Source organism: Scyliorhinus torazame, chromosome 4 (assembly GCF_047496885.1).
Source record: "Scyliorhinus torazame isolate Kashiwa2021f chromosome 4, sScyTor2.1, whole genome shotgun sequence".
NCBI classification, from domain to species: Eukaryota; Metazoa; Chordata; class Chondrichthyes; order Carcharhiniformes; family Scyliorhinidae; genus Scyliorhinus; species Scyliorhinus torazame.
In genome coordinates, this window is record NC_092710.1 from 45,026,458 (window position 1) to 45,041,471 (window position 15,014).

The 15,014-nt window shown below is 52.9% G+C and overlaps 1 protein-coding gene across 2 annotated transcripts in view; it reads right to left on the reverse strand.

Annotated features, from left to right (window-relative positions):
* The window catches only part of LOC140411593 (uncharacterized), a 72,556-nt gene that overhangs the window by 32,602 nt on the left and 24,940 nt on the right, over positions 1-15,014 (reverse strand). For both annotated transcript variants that reach the window (XM_072500661.1, XM_072500660.1), the window contains one exon: positions 9,280-9,585. In XM_072500661.1, the coding sequence (XP_072356762.1) occupies positions 9,280-9,585 (306 nt within the window). The remainder of the gene's footprint in view (positions 1-9,279; positions 9,586-15,014) is intronic.

Below are 15,014 nucleotides of genomic sequence, written 5' to 3' on the forward strand. Positions count from 1 at the left end.
TCATGAAATCGATTCCCAGAATGTGTTCTGCTGTGTGGGGCAGGTCAACTAAAACTACGGGGTGCTTGGTGGTAATGGTGCCGATTTGAATGGGTACAGGGGCTGTGATGTGTCTCTGCTGTGAGTGGCCTGTAACGCCACTGAGGGTGATGGTGGCTGTAGTGGGCCACGTGTCCTTTTGAAACAGGGTGGAGGAATTGATTGTGGTGCGGGACCCTCCTGTGTCCCAGAGAAATTCAATGGGCTGTCCCCGAATTTTCGCTGCAACTACCGGTCGTCCGGACCTATCCCAAAGGGTGTCGCAGACCCAACTGGGGGAGCCCGAACACCGTCAGTCCGTTCCGGTCAAGTCCGTCTGATCTGAACGGGCGCTAACGCTATGAATGGGCTCTGTCTTCTTCTTACTCAGAGTGCCCATCTGCTGGGCTCTCTGTGGCTCTCTAGGGGCATTGCACTCTCTTGCGAAGTGTCCCAACTCTCCGCAGTTGTAACACTCCTGTGACTTGGGTGGGGTGCTGTTCTTTCCTTCATTTACCCATGCGGGGATCTGGTGTGTTGTAACTGCCTGTATATCTGCGTCGGCCTGCTTTTCTCCGGGAATTTTAACTGCGGGTTTGCTTTGTACAAACTGCTCCCAGGCGCGGGACAATCTTTTCACTACTCACTTCTCATTATGAGCCTCCTCTGAGGGATCATAACTCGTGCAAGCTTTTTGTCCTGTTTCTGTGGCATGGGAGATAAGGGTGCGGGTCCATTTGGCCGTGTTGTCTGGGAACAAATGGGCACGGTCTACGTCTCCAAAAACTGCTGCAAAGTGGATCCACAGGCGTCCAGCGAACGCTGTGGGGTGCTCGAATTCTTTTGCCTACATTTGGTGAGGCCATCTACGGGGTCACCCCGGTGATACCCGATCGCATCCAGGGTCGCGGTATGCATTTCTGCAAGGGTGTCTCCTACATTCTGTGGGTCGGGAAGGGCTGCTGCTACTGAAGGGTCTAAACTTAAAACGGTGAGCTTTACATGCTCTCGCTCATCCAGGCCGTACATGGTCGCCTGCTGCTTCACTCTGGCAAAGAAATGGTGGGGGTCTGAGGTGGGGAGGTACGGTGGGATCTTATCACACGCGTCCCGTAATTGGGTCACTGTTAAGGGGGTGGAGTATAGAAATTCCGCATCGTCCGATGTGGCTGTGCGGTGGGTGGTGACTGGGTTCATTGGAGCTTGAACTACCTGCTCTGTGGGGGGTGGGGTGCTTTTCTCTTCTGGGGATTTCCCTGCACACATGTTCCCTGAACATATCTATGCGCTGTCTCATTTAATTCTTCCCAATCAGGGCCGTCTTCCTCATCTAATTTTGCTCCAAAGGTTTCCTGGAATCCTTTTTGAACTGAAAGCAGTGATTACAGCTCTGCAATCTGCTTCCAGCACTTTGCGTGATCTAGCGTGCTTTGTCTTTGCTCTGTGGTGGCAGCATGGAGTGCTCTTAACGCTGCCTTGAGGTTGTTGCACTGTCTCTGCAATGCTTCTACCTGCTTTTCTGTTTCTTCACGTACCAGGACTGCACGTTGCGTGTCCTGATCGGCCTTTTCATATTGGGACTGGAAGCTGCTTAAGTGCGCCAGACAAGACTGGTGTGCCCTCTTGGCATCCTCCACCTCTCCATCTTTTGCTGCCAATTTCCTCCTCAATTCTAAGTTCCCTCTTTCTACCTCGCTCACATCGACCTTACTCATTCGATGTATGCCCTCTACTTCTTTCCAGGGCATCCTAACGACCTCCTCTGTGTCTCGCAATTGTGCCAAGCAGGACACGATTGCCATCGGCTTGCGAGCTTTCCCCAAGCTCTTTTTGTGGATCTCTGACAGGTTCTCCCACCAAGTACGTCCTATACTCCCGGGACCTGATTCCTCAATGTCACAGAATTCATTCCAAAGGGGCCATCATTTCCCTTTGAGATATTTTCTGATCTCTTCCTCCCAAATGGGACACTGTCCCACTCTACTGCTGCTGGTCGCTGCGACTGCAAATTCCTCTGGGTTCATGAGGCGCTGCATTGCCATCTTTCCTATCCGAATGCTGCTCTTCAAATTTGGGACAGGGGTATTAAGGCGGCGCTGTAAATACGGGAACGGCTATCGCTACTTTCCGAAATACAAACTCCCGACAGTTTTATTGCAACAAAAAATCTATCAGTATTACCTTATCACCCTGTTAGTTACGCATGCATTTAACACACTTCCGAATTATGAGTATTGATCAGAACTGCTTGAACACTTGTGGTTTTCTGTTCCCAATTGGATCTCTAATTCAAATTCTTGGGTTCTCCCGGAGTGGTTATGCCACTTCTAGATCGGGTCCGGCAGAGTCGCCAAATAATGTTGCTAACTTTCTCCTTGGTTCAATTGCTCTGTTTTATTACCTTTGCTCTCGGGTCGCCAGGTATCTTTATGATACCGCCACAAGGTTCAAGTCCGAGTAATGATCCATCACCCAATACACCGATTAGTAAGATTCAAATCAAAGCACATTTATTATACACAGTAATCGCTACTCATGCACAAATTCTACGTCTAAGCTACTTCTACAACTAACAGGCCAATACTTAACCTCGGACTGGCCCACCAGGTCAGGGGAACAAATGGCCTTTCGTTCGGGGTCTGAGTCTGCGGGATTTGAAGTTGGTACGGATTGGTAGCTAGGAGCGCCTATCTCGTAGCGAGCGTTGAATTAAGACTTCCTTCATTCGGTGGTCACTGCACCGGTCACGGTCAATGTTTGTTCATGTTGCTGGGTGACCCGGGCAGGACGAAGAGGTGAAGAGAACAATTTGAACTTGGGGCTTAACTCTTATAGTCCCCAGGGGCTTCCCGCCTTTTGGGGTGGATCCTGTACCTGGTCCCAAGTGATTGGACTTTGTCCCAATCGCTTGGTTCGATTTCTCCAACACTGGGGCGGTTCCCTGATCGATGGGCGGTCTTGAGGTGCTCGTTCACCTCCTTTGTGTTGGCTCCTGCTGGCGCCGAGGAGTCTGGCTTTGCTTTGTGTGTCCCAAATGTTACCTATTGTTCCCGGGGATTGCTCATCAGTATGTAGATGGCTGCTACATTGTTATGCTGATGGTCGCTGGTATCGATGTTGTCTGGCCTTTTGCAGAGTTTTAATACACAGCAAACCTGCACCTGCCGGTTTCTGTCTTGTTGGCTGACTTTCCCATCAGCCTTTGCCGTCCGCCATTTTAAATCGGGAGTTGGCCAATTTAGGTGGCTACAAAGGAAGGTGGTCCGGAAACAACCATCTGAAACTAAGACCAATATTTTTACTTTACTGATTATTTTTTCACCCCACTTCTCACCTCTGTCTTTGTCTGTCTTGTGTGTGTGTGTGTGTGTGAGTGTGTGTGTGTGTGTGTGTGTGTGTAAAGAAGGTGGGGTGATTTTAATTGTGGGGGAGGGGGGGAGGATTTAGTTAATAGTTAACCTGTTGGATTTGCTGCATATTTAATTATAGTTACTGTTGTTAAACTTAATTGTGTTGAAATTTGCAAACCTGTTAACTGTAGATGATGGGCAGCCGGAGACTTTGGGACGTTTTCTCAGAATTATTTATGAATTTTAATTACGTTGCAACTCCAGGTCAAGTGGGGCTGGAATTGACAGAGGGCGAGCTGACAGCCATAACAGTAGCTAACCTCAACCCAAATACTAATACTCAAACTACCCCAGACCCCGAGCCCTTACCACATCATTAATTCTAACCCCCAACACGAAATGAAAACGTAACCCTAGCCCGTTCTCGAAACCAAATCCCAGTTTATTATTTATATTAATGATTTGGATGAGAATTTAGGAGGCATGGTTAGTAAGTTTGCAGATGACACCAAGATTGGTGGCATAGTGGATAGTGAAGAAGGTTATCTAGGATTGCAACGGGATCTTGATCAATTAGGCCAGTGGGCCGACGAATGGCAGATGGAGTTTAATTTAGATAAATGTGAGGTGATGCATTTTGGTCGATCAAATCAGGGCACGACCTACTCAGTTAATGGTACGGAGTTGGGGAGAGTTACAGAACAAAGAGATCAAGGGGTACAGGTTCATAGCTCCTTGAAGGTGGAGTCGCAGGTGGACAGGGTGGTGAAGAAGGCATTCGGCATGCTTGGTTTCATTGGTCAGAACATTGAATACAGGAGTTGGGACATCTTGTTGAAGTTGTACAAGACATTAGTAAGACCACACACGGTATGCTGTGTTCAGTTCTGGTCACCCTATTATAGGAAGGATATTGGTAAGCTAGAAAGAGTGCAGAAGAGATTTACGAAGATGCTACCAGGGCTTGATGGTCTGAGTTATAAGGAGAGGCTGGGTAGGCTGGGACTTTTTTCCCTGACGCGTAGGAGGCTTAGGGGTGGTCGTATAGAGGTCTGTAACATAACGAGGAGCATAGATAAGGTAGAGTAGTCAACATCTTTTCCCAAAATGTGGAGATGCCGGCGTTGGACTGGGGTGAGCACAGTACGAAGTCTTACAACACCAGGTTAAAGTCCAACAGGTTTGTTTCGATGTCACTAGCTTTCGGAGCGCTGCTCCTTCCTCAGGTGAATGAAGAGGTCTGTTCCAGAAACACATATATAGACAAATTCAAAGATGCCAAACAATGCTAGGAATGCGAGCATTAGCAGGTGATTAAATCTTTACAGATCCAGAGATGGGGTAACCCCAGGTTAAAGAGGTGTGAATTGTATCAAGCCAGGACAGTTGGTAGGATTTCGCAGGCCAGATGGTGGGGGATGAATGTAATGTGACATGAATCCCAGGTCCCGGTTGAGGCCGCACTCATGTGTGCGGAACTTGGCTATAAGTTTCTGCTCGGCGATTCTGCGTTGTCGCGGGTCCTGAAGGCCGCCTTGGAGAACGCTTACCCGGAGATCAGAGGCTGAATGCCCTGGACTGCTGAAGTGTTCCCCGACTGGAAGGGAACATTCCTGCCTGGTGATTGTTGCGCGATGTCCGTTCATTCGTTGTCGCAGCATCTGCATGGTCTCGCCAATGTACCACGCTTCGGGACATCCTTTCCTGCAGCGTATGAGGTAGACAACGTTGGCCGAGTCGCACGAGTATGTGCCGCGTACCTGGTGGGTGGTGTTCTCACGTGTAATGGTGGTATCCATGTCGATGATCTGGCACGTCTTGCAGAGATTGCCATGGCAGGGTTGTGTGGTGTCGTGGTCACTGTTCTGAAGACTGGGTAGTTTGCTGCAAACAATGGTTTGTTTGAGGTTGCGCGGTTGTTTGAAGGCAAGTAGTGGGGGTGTGGGGATGACCTTGGCAAGATGTTCATCGTCATCAATGACGTGTTGAAGGCTGTGAAGAAGATGACGTCGTTTCCCCGCTCCGGGGAAGTACTGGACGACGAAGGGTATTCTGTCGGTTGTGTCTCATGTTTGTCTTCTGAGTGTTGCCAGAACACTCAGAATGCCAGATTCATCAGTCGCATTCACAAGACAACCCCGAACGTCACCCAAGCACAACGCAATGCCATCCGCGCTCTCAAGACCAACCACAGCATCGTCATCAAACCAGCAGACAAAGGGGGGGCCACTGTCGTACTGAACAGAACGGACTACTGCAAAGAAGTATACCGACAACTGAACAACCAAGAACATTACAGACAGTTACCCGCAGATCCGACCAAGGAACACATCCGCCAACTTAACAGACTGATCAAGACCTTGGATCCAGATCTTCAGAGCACCCTACGTGCTCTCATCCCACGTACTCCCCGCATTGGAGATCTCTACTGCCTCCCGAAAATACATAAGGCCAACACACCAGGCTGCCCTATCGTTTCAGGCAATGGGACCTTGTGTGAGAACCTCTCTGGCTACATCGAGGGCATCTTGAAACCCATCATACAAGGTACACCCAGCTTCTGTCGCGACACGACGGACTTCCTACAGAAACTCAGCACCCATGGACCAGTTGAACCAGGAACATTCCTCGTCACAATGGACGGCTCGGCACTCTACACCAGCATCCCCCATGACGACGGCATTGCTGCAACAGCCTCAGTACTCAACACCGACAACTGCCAATCTCCAGACACAATTCTGCAACTCATCCGCTTCATTCTGGATCACAACGTCTTCCCCTTCGACAACAAGTTCTTCATCCAGATGCACGGAACAGCCATGGGGACCAAATTCGCACCCCAATACGCCAACATCTTCATGCACAAGTTTGAACAGGACCTACTCACCGCACAGGACCTTCAACCGATGTTATACACCAGATACATCGATGACATTTTTTTCCTTTGGACCCACGGCGAAGAATCACTGAAACGACTACACGATGACATTAATAAGTTCCATCCAACCATCAGACTCACCATGGACTACTCTCCAAAATCAGTTGCATTCTTGGACACACTCGTCTCCATCAAGGACGGTCACCTCAGCACTTCGCTTTACCGCAAACCCACGGATAACCTCATGATGCTCCACTTCTCCAGCTTCCACCCTAAACACATTAAAGAAGCCATCCCCTATGGACAAGCGCTCCGTATACACAGGATCTGCTCAGACGAGGAGGAGCGTATCAGACATCTACAGACGTTGAAAGATGCCCTCGTACAAATGGGATATGGCACTCGACTCATCGATCGACAGTTCCAACGCGCCACAGCGAAAAACCGGACCGACCTCCTCAGAAGACAAACATGGGACACAACCGACAGAATACCCTTCGTCGTCCAGTACTTCCCCGGAGCGGGGAAACTACGTCATCTTCTTCACAGCCTTCAACACGTCATTGATGACGATGAACATCTTGCCAAGGTCATCCCCACACCCCCACTACTTGCCTTCAAACAACCGCGCAACCTCAAACGAACCATTGTTTGCAGCAAACTACCCAGTCTTCAGAACAGTGACCACGACACCACACAACCCTGTCATGGCAATCTCTGCAAGACGTGCCAGATCATCGACATGGATACCACTATTACACGTGAGAACACCACCCACCAGGTACACGGTACATACTCGTGCGACTCGGCCAACGTTGTCTACCTCATACGCTGCAGGAAAGGATGTCCCGAAACGTGGTACATTGGCGAGACCATGCAGACGCTGCGACAACGAATGAACGGACATCGCGCAACAATCGCCAGGCAGGAATGTTCCCTTCCAGTCGTGGAACACTTCAGCAGTCAAGGGCATTCAGCCTCTGATCTCTGGGTAAGCGTTCTCCAAGGCGGCCTTCAGGACCCGCGACAACGCAGAATCGCCGAGCAGAAACTTATAGCCAAGTTCCGCACACATGAGTGCGGCCTCAACCGGGACCTGGGATTCATGTCACATTACATTCATCCCCCACCATCTGGCCTGCGAAATCCTACCAACTGTCCTGGCTTGACACAATTCACACCTCTTTAACCAGGGGTTACCCCATCTCTGGATCTGTAAAGATTTAATCACCTGCTAATGGTCACATTCCAAGCATTGTTTGGCATCTTTGAATTTGTCTATATATGTGTTTCTGGACCATACCTCTTCATTCACCTGAGGAAGGAGCAGCGCTCCGAAAGCTAGTGATATCGAAACAAACCTGTTGGACTTTAACCTGGTGTTGTAAGACTTCGTACTGTATTTTCCCAAAGGTGGAGGAGTCTAAAACTAGAGGGCATAGGTTTAAGGTGAGAGGGGAGGAATACAAACAGGTCCAGAGGGGCAATTGGTTCAGACAGAGGGTGGTGAGTGTCTCGAATGAGCTGCTAGAGGCAGTGGTAGAGGTGGGTACAATTTTGTCCTTTAAAAAGTATTTAGGCAGTTATACGGGAAAGCTGGGTACAGAGCGATATGGACCAAATGTGGGCAATTTCATAGAATTTACAGTGCAGAAGGAGGCCATTCGGCCCATCGTGACTGCACCAGCTCTTGGAAAGAGCACCCTACCCAAGCCCACACCCCCACCCTATCCCCATAACCCAGTAACCCCACCCAACACTAAGGGCAATTTTGGACACTAAGGGCAATTTATCACGGCCAATCCACCTAACCTGCACATCTTTGGACTGTGGGAGGAAACCGGAGCACCCGGAGGAAACCCACGCAGACACGGGGAGGATGTGCAGACTCCGCACAGACAGTGACCCAAGCCGGAATCGAACCTGGGACCCTGGAGCTGTGAGGCAACAGTGCTAACCACTGTGCTACCGTGCCGTCCACCTTAAGCGTAGCCCTAATTCCCAACCCGAATCATATTCCCAATGCAGATCCGAATATTGGCCATAATCCCGAACCCTAACCCTGACTCCTAACCACTTGTATATATGTAAACATTTCCCCCCATGTTGTTACTTCTTTTCCAAATCACTTCAGGCTCGAGCCCTCTGATCATCTCCTGAGCTACTGTGTCCAAACCCCTCCGCCTCACACCATCAACCAGCCTGAGCATGATTTCAAACACCTCCATCAACTCTCCCCTCAGTCGTCTGGACACCTCAGAGACTGACTGCCGCTGAAAAGAGAGTCACGTTGCTGAGGATTTTCCTCACGCCCACATCAGGAAAAACCGAAGAATACCAAATTTCAGAGGTTCACAACAAATTATCCCACAGGAGAAAAAGATTGGTTGGCACATCCTCTCCGATTGGCTGAAGCGTTGCCGTGGAGTTTGATTGCTCGCAATGTGTCTCATCAATGCTGGCTGGGGCAACATCGTCTCATTCGCAAGAGCCTTCTGTGCAAACAAAAGGAATATAGTCAGGCTTTCTGACTTTTTCAACAGAGTCAGGAGCTTGCCGAGCCAGGAATGACCAGTTGCTTCCTCTGTGGCCTTGCCACTCAGACGTGGTTATATATCCTCTTCCTTCACTGTCGCTGGGGCAACATCCTGGAACTCCCTCCCTAACTGCACTGTGGGTGTACCTACACCTCAGGGACTGCAGCGGGTTCAAGAAGGCAGCTCACCCCCACCTTCTCAAGAGATTAGGGGTTCGCGATTCGGGATGATCAGCTAAATGCTGGTCTACCCATAGACACCTGCACACCATGAAGGAATTGACGAATAAATGATTTGGAATGCACCCCCCCCAAAAACAACACTTTACGGGGCTGTTGCCGTGGAGTGGGTTTTTGGGAAGGGAAATATCAACGGGGAATAGTGGGGGCTGAGAAATGTCCCAGAAGAATTGGGAGTGCCAAGGTAGTCAGTCGTCAAAAGGTAGTTTCATTTTTCACCCCATTTCCATTGTTAGTTTCTTGCTTCCCTCACTTACCTGTGACATTAATGTTCACAGTTTCACGTCCAGTTGAGTTGGTGAATATCCCACTTCGCCACACCTGGTAAATGCAGACATACATCCCAGAGACATTCACGCTGACATTGGTCAGGACGAACCTGGTGTCGTCGCTCGAATTCAAAGCCAGCTTAGGGGTCAAGCAGGACACCTCCTCGACCTTACACAGGTAGAAGATCCCCCCTCTGGGCAAGCCCTCAGAAGAGCAGTAAACCCCGACTGCCTCTCCCTTGATGTAGCGACCAGACGGTCTATCTGCAGCAATGCCAGGCCCCACTGCATGCTCTGGAATATTCAAAAGACAGGCATCAGTGAAAAAACAGAAAGTAAATCACACATTGCAAAACCCTGCATGTCATAGCAGCATTGCCCAGTGACCAGAACGGCTAGCAGCTTTGAATACCAGACCACAGGCTCTATCGCCATAGTAAAGGCTAATGTCCACCCTAAAACCTCCACAAGGTGCCAGTACGAGGGAGCGCTGCACTGTCGGAGGTAGATGTATTTACTCGAGGATTTGAGCTCCAGAATCAAGGCCGACCTGCCCCCCCGGTGCCAGTACTGAGGGAGCGCTGCACTGTCGGAGGTAGATGTATTTACTCTAGGATTTGAGCTCCATAATCCAGGCCGACACTCCCCACGGTGCCAATACTGAGGGAGCGCCGCACTGTCGGAGGGAGATGTATTTACTCTAGGATTTGAGCTCCATAATCAAGGCCGACCTGCCCCCCCGGTGCCAGTACTGAGGGAGCGCTGCACTGTTGGAGGGAGATGTATTTACTCTAGGATTTGAGCTCCGTAATCCAGGCTGACACTCCCCCCGATGCCAGTACTGAGCAGCGCTGCACTGTTAACATCACTAAAAAAGTACTTCTGGGTCATTATCACGGTGCTGTTAGTGAGATCTTCCTGTGCCCAATCGGCTGCTACGATTCTGAGACACAACAATTTCTCTACTTCAAATGAACCAGAGATTATTCTAGAAATAAGCGTTTTGGGCACAACTGAGGTTTAAAAAGGTGGCAGACGACCAGGAGGAGGCCCCATTCAGCCCCTTCTCCAGCCCGTTACACAGGAACAGGAGGAGGCCCCATTCAGCCCCTTCTCCAGCCTGTTACACAGGAACAGGAGGAGGCCCCATTCAGCCCCTTCTCCAGCCTGTTACACAGGAACAGGAGGAGGCCCATTCAGCCTCTTCTCCAGCCTGTTACACAGGAACTGGAGGAGGCCCATTCAGCCCCTCTCCAGCCTGTTACACAGGAACAGGAGGAGGCCCCATTCAGCCCCTTCTCCAGCCTGTTACACAGGAACAGGAGGAGGCCCCATTCAGCCCCTTCTCCAGCCCGTTACACAGGAACAGGAGGAGGCCCCATTCAGCCCCTTCTCCAGCCCGTTACACAGGAACAGGAGGAGGCCCCATTCAGCCCCTTCTCCAGCCCGTTACACAGGAAAAGGAGGAGGCCCCATTCAGCCCCTTCTCCAGCCTGTTACACAGGAACAGGAGTAGGCCCCATTCAGCCCCTTCTCCAGCCTGTTACACAGGAACAGGAGGAGGCCCCATTCAGCCCCTTCTCCAGCCTGTTACACAGGAACAGGAGGAGGCCCCATTCAGCCCCTTCTCCAGCCCGTTACACAGGAACAGGAGTAGGCCCCATTCAGCCCCTTCTCCAGCCTGTTACACAGGAACAGGAGGAGGCCCCATTCAGCCCCTTCTCCAGCCTGTTACACAGGAACAGGAGGAGGCCCCATTCAGCCCCTTCTCCAGCCTGTTACACAGGAACAGGAGGCCCCATTCAGCCCCTTCTCCAGCCCGTTACACAGGAACAGGAGTAGGCCCCATTCAGCCCCTTCTCCAGCCTGTTACACAGGAACAGGAGGAGGCCCCATTCAGCCCCTTCTCCAGCCCGTTACACAGGAACAGGAGGAGGCCCCATTCAGCCCCTTCTCCAGCCTGTTACACAGGAACAGGAGGAGGCCCCATTCAGCCCCTTCTCCAGCCTCTTACACAGGAACAGGAGGAGGCCCCATTCAGCCCCTTCTCCAGCCTGTTACACAGGAACAGGAGGAGGCCCCATTCAGCCCCTTCTCCAGCCTGTTACAAAGGAACAGGAGGAGGCCCCATTCAGCCCCTTCTCCAGCCCGTTACACAGGAACAGGAGGAGGCCCCATTCAGCCCCTTCTGCAGCCTATTACACAGGTACAGGAGTCCCCATTCAGCCCCTTCTCCAGCCTGTTACACAGGAACAGGAGGAGGCCCCATTCAGCCCCTTCTCCAGCCCGTTACACAGGAACAGGAGGAGGCCCCATTCAGCCCCTTCTCCAGCCCGTTACACAGGAACAGGAGGAGGCCCCATTCAGCCCCTTCTCCAGCCCGTTACACAGGAACAGGAGGAGGCCCCATTCAGCCCCTTCTCCAGCCTGTTACACAGGAACAGGAGGCCCCATTCAGCCCCTTCTCCAGCCTGTTACACAAGAACAGGAGGAGGCCCCATTCAGCCCCTTCTCCAGCCTGTTACACAGGAACAGGAGGAGGCCCCATTCAGCCCCTTCTCCAGCCCGTTACACAGGAACAGGAGGAGGCCCCATTCAGCCCCTTCTCCAGCCTGTTACACAGGAACAGGAGGAGGCCCCATTCAGCCCCTTCTCCAGCCTGTAACAGAGGAACAGGAGGAGGCCCCATTCAGCCCCTTCTCCAGCCTGTTACACAGGAACAGGAGGAGGCCCCATTCAGCCCCTTCTCCAGCCTGTTACACAGGAACAGGAGGCCCCATTCAGCCCCTTCTCCAGCCTGTAACAGAGGAACAGGAGGCCCCATTCAGCCCCTTCTCCAGCCTGTTACACAGGAACAGGAGGAGGCCCCATTCAGCCCCTTCTCCAGCCAGTTACACAGGAACAGGAGGAGGCCCCATTCAGCCCCTTCTCCAGCCTGTTACACAGGAACAGGAGGAGGCCCCATTCAGCCCCTTCTCCAGCCCGTTACACAGGAACAGGAGGAGGCCCCATTCAGCCCCTTCTCCAGCCCGTTACACAGGAACAGGAGGAGGCCCCATTCAGCCCCTTCTCCAGCCCGTTACACAAGAACAGGAGGAGTCCCCATTCAGCCTCTTCTCCAGCCTGTTACACAGAAACAGGAGGAGGCCCCATTCAGCCCCTTCTCCAGCCTGTAACAGAGGAACAGGAGGAGGCCCCATTCAGCCCCTTCTCCAGCCTGTTACACAGGAACAGGAGGAGGCCCCATTCAGCCCCTTCCCCAGCCTGTTACACAGGAACAGGAGGAGGCCCCATTCAGCCCCTTCTCCAGCCCGTTAAACAGGAACAGGAGGAGGCCCCATTCAGCCCCTTCTCCAGCCCGTTACACAGGAACAGGAGGAGGCCCCATTCAGCCCCTTCTCCAGCCCGTTAAACAGGAACAGGAGGAGGCCCCATTCAGCCCCTTCTCCAGCCCGTTACACAGGAACAGGAGGAGGCCCCATTCAGCCCCTTCTCCAGCCCGTTACACAAGAACAGGAGGAGTCCCCATTCAGCCCCTTCTCCAGCCCAGTACACAGGAACAGGAGGAGGCCCCATTCAGCCCCTTCTCCAGCCCGTTACACAGGAACAGGAGGAAGGCCCCATTCAGCCCCTACTCCAGCGTGTTACACAGGAACAGGACGTGGCCCCATTCAGCCCCTTCTCCAGCCTGTTACACAGGAACAGGAGGAGGCCCCATTCAGCCCCTTCTCCAGCCCGTGACACAGGAACAGGAGGAGGCCCCATTCAGCCCCTTCTCCAGCCTGTTACACAGGAACAGGAGGAGGCTCCATTCAGCCCCTTCTCCAGCCTGTTACACAGGAACAGGAGGAGGCCCCATTCAGCCCCTTCTCCAGCCCGTTACACAGGAACAGGAGGAGGCCCCATTCAGCCCCTACTCCAGCGTGTTACACAGGAACAGGATGTGGCCCCATTCAGCCCCTTCTCCAGCCTGTTACACAGGAACAGGAGGAGGCCCCATTCAGCCCCTTCTCCAGCCCGTGACACAGGAACAGGAGGAGGCCCCATTCAGCCCCTTCTCCAGCCTGTTACACAGGAACAGGAGGAGGCTCCATTCAGCCCCTTCTCCAGCCTGTTACACAGGAACAGGAGGAGGCCCCATTCAGCCCCTTCTCCAGCCCGTTACACAGGAACAGGAGGAGGCCCCATTCAGCCCCTTCTCCAGCCTGTTACACAGGAACAGGAGGAGTCTCCATTCAGCCCCTTCTCCAGCCTGTTACACAGGAACAGGAGGATGTCCCATTCAGCCCCTTCTCCAGCCCGTTACACAGGAACAGGAGGAGGCCCCATTCAGCCCCTTCTCCAGCCTGTTACACAGGAACAGGTGGAGGCCCCATTCAGCCCCTCTCCAGCCCGTTACACAGGAACAGGAGGAGGCCCCATTCAGCCCCTTCTCCAGCCTGTTACACAGGAACAGGAGGAGGCCCCATTCAGCCCCTTCTCCAGCCCGTTACACAGGAACAGGAGGAGGCCCCATTCAGCCCCTTCTCCAGCCTGTTACACAGGAACAGGAGGAGGCCCCATTCAGCCCCTTCTCCAGCCCGTTACACAGGAACAGGAGGAGGCCCCATTCAGCCCCTTCTCCAGGCCGTTACACAGGAACAGGAGGAGGCCCCTTTCAGCCCCTTCTCCAGCCCGTTACACAGGAACAGGAGGAGGCCCCATTCAGCCCCTTCTCCAGCCTGTTACACAGGAACAGGAGGAGGCCCCATTCAGCGCCTTCTCCAGCCCGTTACACAGGAACAGGAGGAGGCCCCATTCAGCCCCTTCTCCAGCCTGTTACACAGGAACAGGAGGAGGCCCCATTCAGCCCCTTCTCCAGCCCGTTACACAGGAACAGGAGGAGGCCCCATTCAGCCCCTTCTCCAGCCCGTTACACAGGAACAGGAGGCGGCCCCATTCTGCCCCTTCTCCAGCCTGTTACACAGGAACAGGAGGTGGCCCCATTCAGCCCTTTCTCCAGCCTGTTACACAGGAACAGGAGGCCCCATTCAGCCCCTTCTCCAGCCCGTGACAAAGGAACAGAAGGAGGCCCCATTCAGCCCCTTCTCCAGCCTGTTACACAGGAACAGGAGGAGGCTCCATTCAGCCCCTTCTCCAGCCTGTTACACAGGAACAGGAGGAGGCCCCATTCAGCCCCTTCTCCAGCCCGTTACACAGGAACAGGAGGAGGCCCCATTCAGCCCCTACTCCAGCGTGTTACACAGGAACAGGATGTGGCCCCATTCAGCCCCTTCTCCAGCCTGTTACACAGGAACAGGAGGAGGCCCCATTCAGCCCCTTCTCCAGCCCGTGACACAGGAACAGGAGGAGGCCCCATTCAGCCCCTTCTCCAGCCTGTTACACAGGAACAGGAGGAGGCTCCATTCAGCCCCTTCTCCAGCCTGTTACACAGGAACAGGAGGAGGCCCCATTCAGCCCCTTCTCCAGCCCGTTACACAGGAACAGGAGGAGGCCCCATTCAGCCCCTTCTCCAGCCTGTTACACAGGAACAGGAGGAGGCTCCATTCAGCCCCTTCTCCAGCCTGTTACACAGGAACAGGAGGATGTCCCATTCAGCCCCTTCTCCAGCCCGTTACACAGGAACAGGAGGAGGCCCCATTCAGCCCCTTCTCCAGCCTGTTACACAGGAATAGGTGGAGGCCCCATTCAGCCCCTCTCCAGCCCGTTACACAGGAACAGGA